This window comes from Geotrypetes seraphini, chromosome 19 (genome assembly GCF_902459505.1).
Source record: "Geotrypetes seraphini chromosome 19, aGeoSer1.1, whole genome shotgun sequence".
In the NCBI taxonomy this organism is placed as follows: Eukaryota; Metazoa; Chordata; class Amphibia; order Gymnophiona; family Dermophiidae; genus Geotrypetes; species Geotrypetes seraphini.
In genome coordinates, this window is record NC_047102.1 from 14,327,369 (window position 1) to 14,342,290 (window position 14,922).

The following is a 14,922-nucleotide window of genomic DNA, read 5'->3' on the forward strand; positions in this document are numbered from 1 at the left end:
ACTAAATTGGTAAGCAAATGGGAACATGATGTATTACAAGCTCTTTTGAAAGCAAAAGGTAAATATAACGAATTAGCTTCAAAAATGATAAGAAGAGACTTGTTTTCCAAACAGACAATGTATTATGGAAATTCTAATAAGGCGGGAAGATTATTGGCAAATTATCTTAAAGTAAAAAAAAGAATAACTAACATTAATGGGATAAAAGATGATAATGGTATAATAACCAATGGTATAATTTTAAAGCAATTTCTAAAATTTTATAAGGACCTGTATTCTTCCGAGCCTTATTTGGAGAGGCAAAAAGATGGTAAAAATTTTTTAGATTTAATTATTGGACCTAAGGTTCCTGATCATATAAAACGGAGTTTAGATGAACCTATATCATTAAAAGAATTAGAAACAGCATTGAGATCTCTTAGAGTTGGATCCGCTCCAGGTGGTGATGGTTATACAGTAGAATTTTATAAAACATTTCAAAATGTCCTTTCCCCATATTTACTAAATTTATATCAGACACAACTTATAAAAGGTGATATTAAAGGTACTATGGCTGAATCAATAGTAATTGTTTTGCCTAAGCCAAATAAAGATCCTACTTTGGTTTCAAACTACAGGCCTATATCTTTAATAAATGTGGATAATAAACTTTTGGCGAAAATTTTGGCTTTGAGATTAGCCAAAGCTCTCCCACATATTATAGACACGCATCAGACGGGTTTCGTTGCTAAAAGACATTCCTCTAATAACTCTAGATTATTGTTTCATATGTTAAATTTATAAAAAAAAATGGATGAACCGGCTTTTACAGTTTCCTTGGATGCAGAAAAAGCATTTGATAGGGTAGAATGGAATTTTATGTATCAGGCTTTAGAATGGTTTGGTATAGGTTCTGGATTTATACAAATGGTAAAAACATTGTATAGCTTCCCGATTGCAAGATTAAATATTAATAATATGATATCTGATGGTTTTCAATTGCAGAGGGGAGTTAGACAAGGTTGTCCTTTATCTCCTTTGTTATTTGATGTTGTATTAGAACCCTTATTGTTAGCAATACAGCAAGCAAGGGGGATACAGGGTATTCCATATTCTGATATGGAATATAAAATTTTGGCTTATGCGGATATTTTACTTTATTTGAGGAATCCAGAGTCTACCTTATCTTGTCTATTGGAATTAATTGATATGTTTGGCAAATTTTCAGGTTATAAAATTAATTGGAGTAAGTCTGAACTTATACCTTTAAATGTTCATTGTGTAAAAGGATTATTTGATGCTTTTCCGTTCATATGGAAAGAAGAAGGATTTAAATATCTTGGCATTCAAGTTAAAAATACAATTGAAGATACAGTAAAAGAAAATGAAAAATTTGTATTGAAAAGAGTTACAGAGTTATGTGAGTAATGGAATCCGTTACATCTTTCTTGGTGGGGGAGAGTTCAAACTATTAAAATGATGATCTTGCCTGTAGTTTGCTACCAAATGAGTATGATACCTATTTATTTTCAGGGGTCCTTTTATAAAAAGCTTAATAGCATTTTAACGAAATTTCTTTGGCTTGGTAAAACACATAGAATAGCTTTGGTATCTTTGCAAAAATCAATTAAGGAGGGAGGGGTAAATTTTCCAAATTTTTATAGATACCATCAAGCCTATATTTTACGTCAGGGTATGTATTGGATCCTCCCCGAACTGATAGATAATGCACCGGATTGGTTATATTTGGAATAGCGCCTTATGTTTCCCCTAAATTTAGTTCATCTTCCAAGTATCAACATGCCTAGAAGATACAGAGAAAATAAGATATTAATGGGTACTTGGAAAACGTTGAGGTTTATTAGTAAATTAACACCTGTCCCAATAAACAAGTCAACTAATCAGTCTTTATGGATAAACTCCAAGATTAAAATTGGCGGAGCTCAAATCCTTTGGAAGGACTGGATTATTGCAGGCATTAGATCTCTGAATGATGTTATTTCGGAAGGTAAACTGCTGGAATTTTCACAATTGCAACAAAGATTTGGTCTTAGTAAAAAACAAAGTTTTAAATGGTTGCAATTGAAGCAGGCCATTCAGGTTGGGTTCCCTGAATGGAAAACATTGAATAATCAATATAGTTTAGAGTTCTTATGCTTCCAAGCAGACTTCCTAGGGCATCAAGCCGCATTGTGGTATAAATTAATATCTGGATATTTGAATAAAAAACCAAAAAATGGTCTAAGAGACATTTGGAGCATTGAGATTAAGCATCAAATTACTGCATCTCAATGGCCACTAATTTGGTCTTGGAGAATGAGATGTACAGTGTCAGCATCTATGAGACAAACTTGGTTCTTTTTATTACATAGAGCTTTTTGGACCCCTACACGTTTGCAAAAATGAGATAGTTCTAAGTCCAATAAATGCTGGCACTGTAATCTGGAACCTGGGACGTTGGATCATTTACTGTATCATTGTCCCTACATTAAAAGTTTTTGGAATGCAATTTGGCCACAAATTAATAAATTGATGGAAAATCATGTAGCAATATCATATGATACAGTGTTATTTGGAATGATGATGAGAAAAAAAAGTCAAATTTCACCAGAAAATAACAAGCTTTTACTAGTCATGACAGGGGTTGCCATTCAGCATATAACCAATAACTGGAAGAATCATAGTAACCTTAATTATACATTTTGGTGGAATACAATTTGTCATATATTCAAAATGGAAAGAGTAATAGCAATACAAAGAGGGACATATCCTAAATTTATAAAAATATGGGGGCCATTGACAAAGTATTGTACTGAATGAATAGTAGGATTTATCTTCTTCTTTTCTTCTTTTTCTTGTCTTCTTTATGGCACACATGGAGGGAGGGTAGTGAAAATAATTTTACATAACATGTTATAATATGGTATACAATATGTATAAGGTGATTGGAAAGTACTTGAAGGGTGGGGGGTGGGAGAGGGGATAAAAAAATTTGTTCAGAATATTATGTAATAGATATAAAAGTGATATTGTGTATTCATTAGTTGTAACTCAATATTTTGTACACTTCATGTAAAATATGAAAATGAATAAAGAATTATAAAAAAAAAAAAGTGCGACTTCTTAGCTCCGCGGAAACTAAGAAACTGGGGACTGCGCGCCTCTGTCGGGCGGGAAGGCACTCGCGCGTGCGCGGTGCGGCCTACTAGAACTTTCCAATTTCTTAGAGTGCAATCACTCTAAAATTGTCCGTACCGGGGCTCCGTCGGTGCCGTCACCCATCAGTCAAGAATATGCTGCCTGCTTGTCCTGGGATAACAATAATTTATTTATTTAATTCGATTTCTATCCTGTCCTTTCAGTAGCTCAGAACGGGTTACAAGCTAACATTCACAGTGGATTACATTGGACAGCCAAATGACAATACTGCAACTTGAACACAAGTTTGGAAAAACAGTGATTTGAGGACAGCTTGGAGGGGGGGGGGTTGTTTAAGGGACTACATTGGGGAGGAAAGTTGACAATGTAGTATCTTAAGACCAAGATTTGGGAGAGTAGTAACTTATGGTCTGCAGGGGGGGGGGGGGTAATACAGAGGGAATTCTTGTAGGGAGAACAAGATCTAAGAGATTAGCAAAAGGTGGTTGGTAGGGGAGAGGTCAAAGAGCATCCACCACATAATCCACACAGTTAATCTCAAGCTCGGGACATACGTCTACTTCCGCAGAGGGCAACCTGCACAATCTCGTGCGACAGTCACGCACTGCAAAGGCTGCTGCCGCCGCCTTGACACCTAAAGAAGCCACTTCAAAAGGATTATATATATCTATATATCTACTTTGCGATCCTGGGAGACCTTAAACACACCTCCATCACTAGCTTAGACATAGCTTGAGAGAGCCAGAAAGAGCAGTCTGGGGTATCCCATTGTTCTGTAACTAGACCAAGAAGCCATGGATGGGATGGAAAAAAGAAAACAGCATATTGGACCAATGATAAAAATCATACCCCAGTAAACCTCTCATTGGAGGGTGATGGTTGGGTGTTTGAGGTCCATTGATCCTTGTTTTCATTCTATAGAACACCATCACATATTAACTCTCTCTTTTTTCTGGGTGACATTTTGTATTTTTTGAGAGGTTTTTTCTCTTTTTTTGCATTTGTCTTAAAGATTTAAAGTGACAGTGCACTTGGCAGTGCCCATACCAGGTTCCGTGGATGACATCACCAATGTGAGAATATTATGATTGCTTGTCCTCGGAGAAATGCGGTATATCAAAATCCTGACCTTTTACCCCTATCCTAATAACTTGGCATTACTCACCTCCATGGTTTGTGCTTGGTGCATTGCTTTGATTGCATTCTGTGCCATGGATCTCATTGTAAATGTCACAAAGGCACACCCTATTTAAAAAAAAAAAAAAAAAAAGGTGTTACAGATCTAATTCCATTTTCTGTTACTTAGAACATAGAACAAACAATTTCACCCTGCATATTCTCACCAGGGCCTTCACCTCAACCCGGTGTTACCCTGCCCAATCCTCAGGTCCTTTTTTTTTTCTTCTAAGAACATTACCTCGACTCACACCATCAGGACCCCGTAGTATCCTGCATTCTTCAATCTGTCCAAAAGCAGAGAACATGACCCGGATATCGTTCTCATTACACTGCTTGGAAATCATCCCCACAAACAACTTCCTGTCTTCTACTGCTAACAAAAGAGAAATCCACAAAAATAGTATTATCTATTCAATTAAGTGCAAGGCAAAAATATCACCATATGTGCATTTCTTAAAAAGAGAAGTATCATTAAAATAGCACAAAAATAGACACCCTTACTCTCTGATATTTAGGGGATTTCTTGAAGTTTAATTTGGCAAAAGAGGTGAGGCTGGACTCATTTAGAGCACTGGTCTTTGACCTAAGGGCCGCCACGTGAGCAGACTGCTGGGCAAGATGGACCAGCGGCAATTCTTATGTTTTATAAAGAAATGTGGAACATAGTAACATAACATAGTAGATGGCGGCAGATAAAGACCCGAATGGTCCATCCAGTCTGCCCAACCCTACCCAGTCTTTAAATCACTAATTTAATTTACTAATTTAAATTTTCCTTCTTCTCAGCTATTGCTGGGCCAGAACCTAAAGCTCTGCCCATTTTCCTTATTTAATTTTGAAAAAAAAAAAAAAAAAAATCTAAGTTGTTCAATTTCAATCCCAGGAGAGGGAGAAAAAAGCCTCAAACATATGTAGCAGTATATAACACTATATTCAATCAACTGCTTTCAGTATTATCATAAGCATAGAAAAACTCAACCACATTGCAAACCAGGTTTAAAAATGAAAATTGCCAATCAGGTGCACACAGTGTGACTTATCTCAAACGGGAACACTGTATGATACAACCTTATTTAATTCTGCAATAAGCTTAGCCATATAAAATACAATCAAATAGCATGATAATGTGAAAGAGTGGCAATCCTGTTTTCAATGCCTGAACTCACACAATGAATTGCAGATATCACCACAGCGGTTAGAGCTGGAAGTAGTATACACAAATGTGAGATACAGAGTGATCAAATTGGTAAACTGATTATTTTAGAGTATCCAACAGAAAAAATGTCAGTGCTGCAAACCAAATTGCAACATATCATGAAATGGTGGGCTGGCCCCTATATTCTGGCATACGCTTTGGTGCAGGCCAGCGACTTTCATTCTAAACAATGTGTTGAGGTGGCTGCTAAATTATTAGGATACATGACATGGAGTCTTGGCTGGCACACCCATAAATACTGTTGCATGACTCATCTTCTACCAACCTCACTACATTCATGTCACCCCTCTTCTTAAATCACTTCACTGGCTCCCTATCCACCTTTGCATATAGTTCAAGCTCCTATTGCTGACCTATAAGTGTGTTCATTCTGCTGCCCCTCAACATCTCTCCTTATACACCTCCCAGAGAACTCCGTTCCTCAGATAAGCTAGCTATACCCTAATCCTCCACTGACATTTTCAGATTTCATTCCTTTCATCTAGCTGCCCCCTATGCCTGGAATAAGTTACCCGAGTTTCTCTGCCAAGCCCCTTCCCTTGTTTAAAAGCAGACTGAAAACACACCTTTGTGATATATCCTTCAATCCATAACCCTACTCCCCACTGCCCTCCAACCCAGCCAGCAGATTAACCATTCCCTTAACTATATCCATGACATCCTGTTTGTCAGTCATGTCTGTTTAGATTGTAAGTTCTTTGAGCAGGGAATGTCTTCTTTGTGACTCTGTACTGAACTGCGTATGTTTGGTAGCACTAAAGAAATAATTAGTAGTACCAGTAGTAGTAGAAGATAGGGTTTTTGTAGACACAGATCATGTTTACATTTAGCTTATACGAACTGCTATACAGCATAGGAACCAACTTTCCAAAATGATTTGGGGTGCTAACTTGGCACGAATTACAAGTGTACCATAAGACAACATAACTCCACCGATACAATTACCCCACCAGGGCTGCTGTTTACTTGCTTGAAATGCAAAGAGTCTTATCCAAAAAAGTCTTGTTTCTGTAGCCATTAATTTTTGGATAGGCAAATAGATTAGAACTCCTAGTTATCCTCATTGGGCAATTCCCCAAATCAACTTGAGTTCAACATTATTTATAGCAGCCCCTCCTATTGTTTTTGCCTTAATTGTTCTCTTTTACTTTGACTATTGTAGTTCTTGCCTTTTTACCTTTTGTTCCTGTTTGTCTTTGTTTTTAAAAGTCTTCGAAAGTTATTGTTACTGTTTGGTGAAGCAATGTCAGCATAAACTTGTATTTTAGTTAAAGTATGTTTTATGTTTTTATGAATTTGTACACCACCTAGAAGATTGATTGGGCGGTATAAGAAATTTTAAATAAACTTGAAACTTAAAACAGATACAAGAAAATTTGAATAGTACTCATGCCTCTACTGGGAGCCAATGTAGGGACTAATATGGTCGTTTTTCTTCAATTCGAATATCAGTCGGACTGCTGTATTCTGTACTTTCTCAGTCTTCTCAAGATTTTCTTTGGTGCTCCCAAACAGACAATATTACAGTAATCCAGTATAGACAAGACTAATTAATGCCTGTACCAATAATCTAAAGGATAGTGGATCAAAATATTTTTTTATGGTCTTTAATTTCCGTAGCGCAAAAAAGCACTTCTTTATCACTATATTTGTATGATCTGCCATGGTTAACTGAGAATCAAGTGCGACTTCCAATATTTTTATAGACCTCAGTTCCATAAACAAGCTAAGAAGCTAACCAGGGGAGGAGGGTGGATTGTGAGAAAATCTGTCTGCTGTCCATGGATAACATCTGTTACAGTAAGTGAATGTGCTTTATCCCAGGACAAGCAGGCAGCATATTCTCACATATGGGACTCCCTAGTTTACTAGAATTGGATGGAGGGAGTGTTAGCCATTAAGAAAATAAATTTTGCAACACTGCTTGGCCAATGTGACCATCCCATCTGGAAAAGGATTCCAGACAGTAGTGAGATGTGAAGGTGTGAACTGAGGACCAATAGCAACTTTACAGATCTCATCAATAGAAGCAGAATGTAAGAAAGTAACTGAAGCTGCCATAGCTCAGACTTTGTGTGCTGTAACACGACCCCCCCCCCCCCAGTTGCAGCCCAGTCTGAGCATAACAGAAGGCAATACAGGCACCAAACCATGTGGAAATAGTTCTCTTGGAAACAGGCTGTCCCAATCTGTTAGGATCAAAGGAGATGAACAGTTGAGGAGATGTTCTATGTGGCTGAGTTCACTGTAAGTAATAAGCCAAAGGTTCGTTTGCAGTCCAAAGTATGAAGAGCCGTTTCTCTAGGGTGAGAATGAGGCTTGGGAAAGAAAACTGGAAGCACAATTGATTGAATGAGATGAAATTCAGTGACTACCTTTGGGAGGAACTTTGGATGGGTGCAAAGCACTACTTTGTCATGGTGGAACACTGTAAAAGGTGGGACCGCCACCAGTGTTTGAAGCTTGCTCACTCGACGAGCCGAAGTAATGGAGATGAGAAATACCACTTTCCAAGTGAGATATTTAAGATGAGCTGAAGACATTGGTTCAAAGGGAGGCTTCATGAGTCTAGCGAGAACAACATTAAGATCCCAAACCATTGGAGTCATTTTGAGAGGTGGTTTGACATTGAAAAGTCCTTTCATGAATCTAGAAACAAGAGCATGAGCAGTCAGAGGTTTACCATTGATTGGTCCATGAAAAACATTGATAGCACTGAGATGAACTCTTAACTGAAGTGGTTTTGAGACCAGAGTTGGATAAATGGATAAAATAATCCAAAACTGAAGATATAGAAGAGGATGAAGCATTCTCATGACAAAGAGTACACCATGCAGAAAACTGAGACCACTTCTGTTGGTAACACTGCCGTATAGGTGGTTTCCTGGATGCATCCAAAATAAGACGGACAGCATCAGAAAGATCAGTGTCAGCTGATATCATCCCAAGATGTACCAAGCTGTCAGGTACAAGGCTGAAGATTGGGATATAAAAGAGATCCCTGACTCTGTGTGAGAAGAGATGACAAGATCTGAAGGGTACTAGTTCCTTGAGATTGAGCTGAAGTAGAAGGGAGAACCATGGTTGTCTCGGCCACCGAGGGGCTATGAAAATCATGGTGGCTGAGTCTTATTTGAGCTTGACAAGCATCTAGAGAACGAGAGGAATTGGTGGAAACGCATAAAGGAATTTGTGTGTCCAATCCAGGAGAAAAGCTTCTGCTTCTAGACGCTGCAGAAATGAGTCAGCTTGAGATTGTTAGGGGAAGTAAATAGGTCTATCTGAGGAATCCCCCAAAGAGAGAAAATCTGATATGACTGTGGAGTTGAGCATCAACTTGTGCTGTTGGAGAAATCTGCTGAGTTTGTCGGTGAGAGAATTCTTCTCTCCCTGAATATAGATCACTTTGAGGAATATGTTGTGAGCAATAACCCAGTGCCAAATCTTTTCAGCTTCCTGACAAAGAAGGAGAGAACCGGTTCCTCCTTGCTTGTTTATGTAATACATTGCCACCTGATTGTCCGTGTGTATTAGGAGGACTTGATTGGCTATAATGTGTTGAAAAGTCTTGAGAGCATTGAAAATGGCCCCAAGTTCCAAGAGATTGATGAGGAATTGTTGCTGTTGGGGGGACCAGTGACCCTATGTATGAAAACAGTCCAGATGAGCTCCCCAAGCATACTTAGACGAGTCTGATGTGGAGGGATTTGAAATAAGAGTCCTTTGGAAAGATTTGAAGAGTTCATCCACCATGGCAGAGACTGACGAAGTGAAGATGTGAATGTAATTTCCTGTGATAGTGGGTTGAGAGCTTGAGACCATCGAGATGCCAGAGGTGTCCTGAGATGAAGTCTCGCAAAGGGGGTAACATGGACCGTGGACACCATCCGTTGGTCGAGGAGCATCATCCTCTGGTCGAGATGAATGGAAGGTGATAAATTTGAGTGCAAAGCTGAATCAAATTTTCTTGTCTTTGCTGAAGGAGAAATGCCCTGAGTTGAATGGTGTCAAGCAGGGCTTCTATGAATTGCAGAGTTTGAGAGAGTTGAAATTGAGATTTGGGAAAACTGATTTCGAACCCCAACTACTGAACAAAAGAATTGTCAACTATGTTGCTGCAAGCACACCTTGAGTGGCGACATCTTTTATTAACCTATCGTCAAGAAGAAAAAACCTGAAGACCTTATTTTGTTGGTTATCCTGTTTGTTGATTAAGGGAATTTTTCCATCTAACGGTGGACATATTTTGATCACACCAATAGTCAAAAATAAAAAAAAATTCAATATCATCAATTAACAACTATAGACCAATAGCATCAATCTCATTTTTTTAAATTAAAATTATGGTTTGGCCCATTTTCAATTATTTGGAATCTCACCTACATGACACTCAATCGGGTTTTTGACCTTCATTTAGCACTGAAACAGTGATAACTGCGATTCTCGATTATGTATGTGATTTGTTAGGAAAGGGTTCTAATGCGCTGATCATGCAATTTGATCTGAGTAGCGCCTTTGATTTGGTGGATCATGCCAAACCGTTGAATTGTTTAGAGTCCACTTGGATACATGGAAAAGTGTATAACTGGTTCAAAGAATTTTTGTCAACTCATTCATATCATGTTAGAATTAATGACAAATTTTCTGGAAAGTGGAGGAGTCCATGCGATGTTCTGCAGGGCTCCCCACTGTCCCCTCTGTTGTTTAATGTGTACCTGTCTTCTTTAGGCTCAAAATTAGTTTCTCTGGGATTAAAAATATTCACTTATGGTGATGATATTATTATCATCCTGCCATTTACTCTTTCTATTCTATCAGAAATGAAGTAGAAGAGATATTTAAGATCACTGAAATATGGATGTCTGTTAAGATCTTGGGTGTTATTCTATCTAGACTAATATTTGACTATGCTTTAATGCGAAAAGTTTTTTAACGCTTTGTGGAAACTACGCAGTATAAGATCTTATTTTGACACTGCTTCATTTAAATTATTGGTACAGTCTTTGGTGTTGAGTCAACTGGACTACTGTAACAATTTATTTAGTTGGCCCACCAAAGAATTTATTGAGGCTGCGTTTAGTCCAGAATGCTGTGGTCCACCTGATTTATGGTTTAAAAAAAATATGATCATGCGAGCCCTTATTATCGAGAATTACATTGGCTTCCAATGGACGCCCAAGTCAATTTGGTTGTCTTTGTTATAAAGTGCTCTTTGGCATGGCACCGACTTATCTATCTGAATTAATTTCCTTTGTTCAATCTAAATGTCCACGGAGTTCATAGTCTCTAATTTTCCATCAATCAAAGGTGGTTGTTATAAAAAACATCTTCAATGTTCGCTTTCTTACCAAGCGGCTTTCTGGGATAAGGAACTAAAACCTTTGCTATTGAGCTCCGAGTTATCATTATTTCCGAACGCAACTGAAGACATATTTGTTTGCTAACTAATCAAATCTTCCTAATCTATATTGTCTGTTTAATATTTGTTAACTGCATTGAACTTGCTGGTTATTCAGCGCGTGGAGGCAGCAAGGGCGGTCAGCGGCTGAGGAAGCCAAAGGGAGAGGAGGCGTTTTTGTTTGCTTTTTGTTTTTGTTTTCAGGTCGGAGGAGGAGGCAGGGCGAACAACAGCGCGAAACGGGTGGCGAGAGGTAGCTCCGCCCACCCGTGCCGCGTCACAGCAGCGTCGGTGCCCGGACTCCCCCCCTTAAAAGGAGGGGCCAGCGGTGCTAAGGGTCCTCGGCGCGTGGAGGCAGCAAGGGCGGTCAGCGGCTGAGGAAGCCAAAGGGAGAGGAGGCGTTTTTGTTTGCTTTTTGTTTTTGTTTTCAGGTCGGAGGAGGAGGCAGGGCGAACAACAGCGCGAAACGGGTGGCGAGAGGTAGCTCCGCCCACCCGTGCCGCGTCACAGCAGCGTCGGTGCCCGGACTCCCCCCCTTAAAAGGAGGGGCCAGCGGTGCTAAGGGTCCTCAGCGCGTGGAGGCAGCAAGGGCGGTCAGCGGCTGAGGAAGCCAAAGGGAGAGGAGGCGTTTTTGTTTGCTTTTTGTTTTTGTTTTCAGGTCGGAGGAGGAGGCAGGGCGAACAACAGCGCGAAACGGGTGGCGAGAGGTAGCTCCGCCCACCCGTGCCGCGTCACAGCAGCATCGGTGCCCGGACTCCCCCCCTTAAAAGGAGGGGCCAGCGGTGCTAAGGGTCCTCAGCGCGTGGAGGCAGCAAGGGCGGTCAGCGGCTGAGGAAGCCAAAGGGAGAGGAGGCGTTTTTGTTTGCTTTTTGTTTTTGTTTTCAGGTCGGAGGAGGAGGCAGGGCGAACAACAGCGCGAAACGGGTGGCGAGAGGTAGCTCCGCCCACCCGTGCCGCGTCACAGCAGCGTCGGTGCCCGGACTCCCCCCCTTAAAAGGAGGGGCCAGCGGTGCTAAGGGTCCTCAGCGCGTGGAGGCAGCAAGGGCGGTCAGCGGCTGAGGAAGCCAAAGGGAGAGGAGGCGTTTTTGTTTGCTTTTTGTTTTTGTTTTCAGGTCGGAGGAGGAGGCAGGGCGAACAACAGCGCGAAACGGGTGGCGAGAGGTAGCTCCGCCCACCCGTGCCGCGTCACAGCAGCGTCGGTGCCCGGACTCCCCCCCTTAAAAGGAGGGGCCAGCGGTGCTAAGGGTCCTCAGCGCGTGGAGGCAGCAAGGGCGGTCAGCGGCTGAGGAAGCCAAAGGGAGAGGAGGCGTTTTTGTTTGCTTTTTGTTTTTGTTTTCAGGTCGGAGGAGGAGGCAGGGCGAACAACAGCGCGAAACGGGTGGCGAGAGGTAGCTCCGCCCACCCGTGCCGCGTCACAGCAGCGTCGGTGCCCGGACTCCCCCCCTTAAAAGGAGGGGCCAGCGGTGCTAAGGGTCCTCAGCGCGTGGAGGCAGCAAGGGCGGTCAGCGGCTGAGGAAGCCAAAGGGAGAGGAGGCGTTTTTGTTTGCTTTTTGTTTTTGTTTTCAGGTCGGAGGAGGAGGCAGGGCGAACAACAGCGCGAAACGGGTGGCGAGAGGTAGCTCCGCCCACCCGTGCCGCGTCACAGCAGCGTCGGTGCCCGGACTCCCCCCCTTAAAAGGAGGGGCCAGCGGTGCTAAGGGTCCTCAGCGCGTGGAGGCAGCAAGGGCGGTCAGCGGCTGAGGAAGCCAAAGGGAGAGGAGGCGTTTTTGTTTGCTTTTTGTTTTTGTTTTCAGGTCGGAGGAGGAGGCAGGGCGAACAACAGCGCGAAACGGGTGGCGAGAGGTAGCTCCGCCCACCCGTGCCGCGTCACAGCAGCGTCGGTGCCCGGACTCCCCCCCTTAAAAGGAGGGGCCAGCGGTGCTAAGGGTCCTCAGCGCGTGGAGGCAGCAAGGGCGGTCAGCGGCTGAGGAAGCCAAAGGGAGAGGAGGCGTTTTTGTTTGCTTTTTGTTTTTGTTTTCAGGTCGGAGGAGGAGGCAGGGCGAACAACAGCGCGAAACGGGTGGCGAGAGGTAGCTCCGCCCACCCGTGCCGCGTCACAGCAGCGTCGGTGCCCGGACTCCCCCCCTTAAAAGGAGGGGCCAGCGGTGCTAAGGGTCCTCAGCGCGTGGAGGCAGCAAGGGCGGTCAGCGGCTGAGGAAGCCAAAGGGAGAGGAGGCGTTTTTGTTTGCTTTTTGTTTTTGTTTTCAGGTCGGAGGAGGAGGCAGGGCGAACAACAGCGCGAAACGGGTGGCGAGAGGTAGCTCCGCCCACCCGTGCCGCGTCACAGCAGCGTCGGTGCCCGGACTCCCCCCCTTAAAAGGAGGGGCCAGCGGTGCTAAGGGTCCTCAGCGCGTGGAGGCAGCAAGGGCGGTCAGCGGCTGAGGAAGCCAAAGGGAGAGGAGGCGTTTTTGTTTGCTTTTTGTTTTTGTTTTCAGGTCGGAGGAGGAGGCAGGGCGAACAACAGCGCGAAACGGGTGGCGAGAGGTAGCTCCGCCCACCCGTGCCGCGTCACAGCAGCGTCGGTGCCCGGACTCCCCCCCTTAAAAGGAGGGGCCAGCGGTGCTAAGGGTCCTCAGCGCGTGGAGGCAGCAAGGGCGGTCAGCGGCTGAGGAAGCCAAAGGGAGAGGAGGCGTTTTTGTTTGCTTTTTGTTTTTGTTTTCAGGTCGGAGGAGGAGGCAGGGCGAACAACAGCGCGAAACGGGTGGCGAGAGGTAGCTCCGCCCACCCGTGCCGCGTCACAGCAGCGTCGGTGCCCGGACTCCCCCCCTTAAAAGGAGGGGCCAGCGGTGCTAAGGGTCCTCAGCGCGTGGAGGCAGCAAGGGCGGTCAGCGGCTGAGGAAGCCAAAGGGAGAGGAGGCGTTTTTGTTTGCTTTTTGTTTTTGTTTTCAGGTCGGAGGAGGAGGCAGGGCGAACAACAGCGCGAAACGGGTGGCGAGAGGTAGCTCCGCCCACCCGTGCCGCGTCACAGCAGCGTCGGTGCCCGGACTCCCCCCCTTAAAAGGAGGGGCCAGCGGTGCTAAGGGTCCTCAGCGCGTGGAGGCAGCAAGGGCGGTCAGCGGCTGAGGAAGCCAAAGGGAGAGGAGGCGTTTTTGTTTGCTTTTTGTTTTTGTTTTCAGGTCGGAGGAGGAGGCAGGGCGAACAACAGCGCGAAACGGGTGGCGAGAGGTAGCTCCGCCCACCCGTGCCGCGTCACAGCAGCGTCGGTGCCCGGACTCCCCCCCTTAAAAGGAGGGGCCAGCGGTGCTAAGGGTCCTCAGCGCGTGGAGGCAGCAAGGGCGGTCAGCGGCTGAGGAAGCCAAAGGGAGAGGAGGCGTTTTTGTTTGCTTTTTGTTTTTGTTTTCAGGTCGGAGGAGGAGGCAGGGCGAACAACAGCGCGAAACGGGTGGCGAGAGGTAGCTCCGCCCACCCGTGCCGCGTCACAGCAGCGTCGGTGCCCGGACTCCCCCCCTTAAAAGGAGGGGCCAGCGGTGCTAAGGGTCCTCAGCGCGTGGAGGCAGCAAGGGCGGTCAGCGGCTGAGGAAGCCAAAGGGAGAGGAGGCGTTTTTGTTTGCTTTTTGTTTTTGTTTTCAGGTCGGAGGAGGAGGCAGGGCGAACAACAGCGCGAAACGGGTGGCGAGAGGTAGCTCCGCCCACCCGTGCCGCGTCACAGCAGCGTCGGTGCCCGGACTCCCCCCCCTTAAAAGGAGGGGAGCCAACGGCGCCCAGCCGTTCGGCGCGCGGCGAAGGCGAGCGGCAAAGGCGCTCGCCTTAGCGAGAGCGCCTTTGCGAAGGAAGCCTGTGAAGGAGCCCAGGCAGCCCAGCAGCAAATCTAACCCAACTTCTAACTTCTAACCTCAATAACTTCTAACCTATAAAAAAAAAAAAAAAAAAAAAAAATTTCTATTCTCCTCTAATCACTCTTTCTCTCTCTCTACTTTTTCAGATAACTGCACGCCAGGCACTCTTTCTCTCT

At 44.1% G+C, this 14,922-nt stretch overlaps 1 protein-coding gene across 16 annotated transcripts in view; it reads right to left on the minus strand.

The window, feature by feature from the left end:
- Positions 1-14,922, minus strand: part of CELF1 (CUGBP Elav-like family member 1) — a 120,857-nt gene that overhangs the window by 56,823 nt on the left and 49,112 nt on the right. For 12 of the 16 annotated variants that reach the window (XM_033928123.1, XM_033928125.1, XM_033928128.1 and 9 more), the window contains 2 exons: positions 4,556-4,690; positions 4,304-4,383 (listed from right to left, as the gene is read on the minus strand). In XM_033928123.1, the coding sequence (XP_033784014.1) occupies positions 4,304-4,383; positions 4,556-4,690 (215 nt within the window). The remainder of the gene's footprint in view (positions 1-4,303; positions 4,384-4,555; positions 4,691-14,922) is intronic. The other 4 variants (XM_033928122.1, XM_033928118.1, XM_033928120.1 and 1 more) reach the window with 1 other exon arrangement.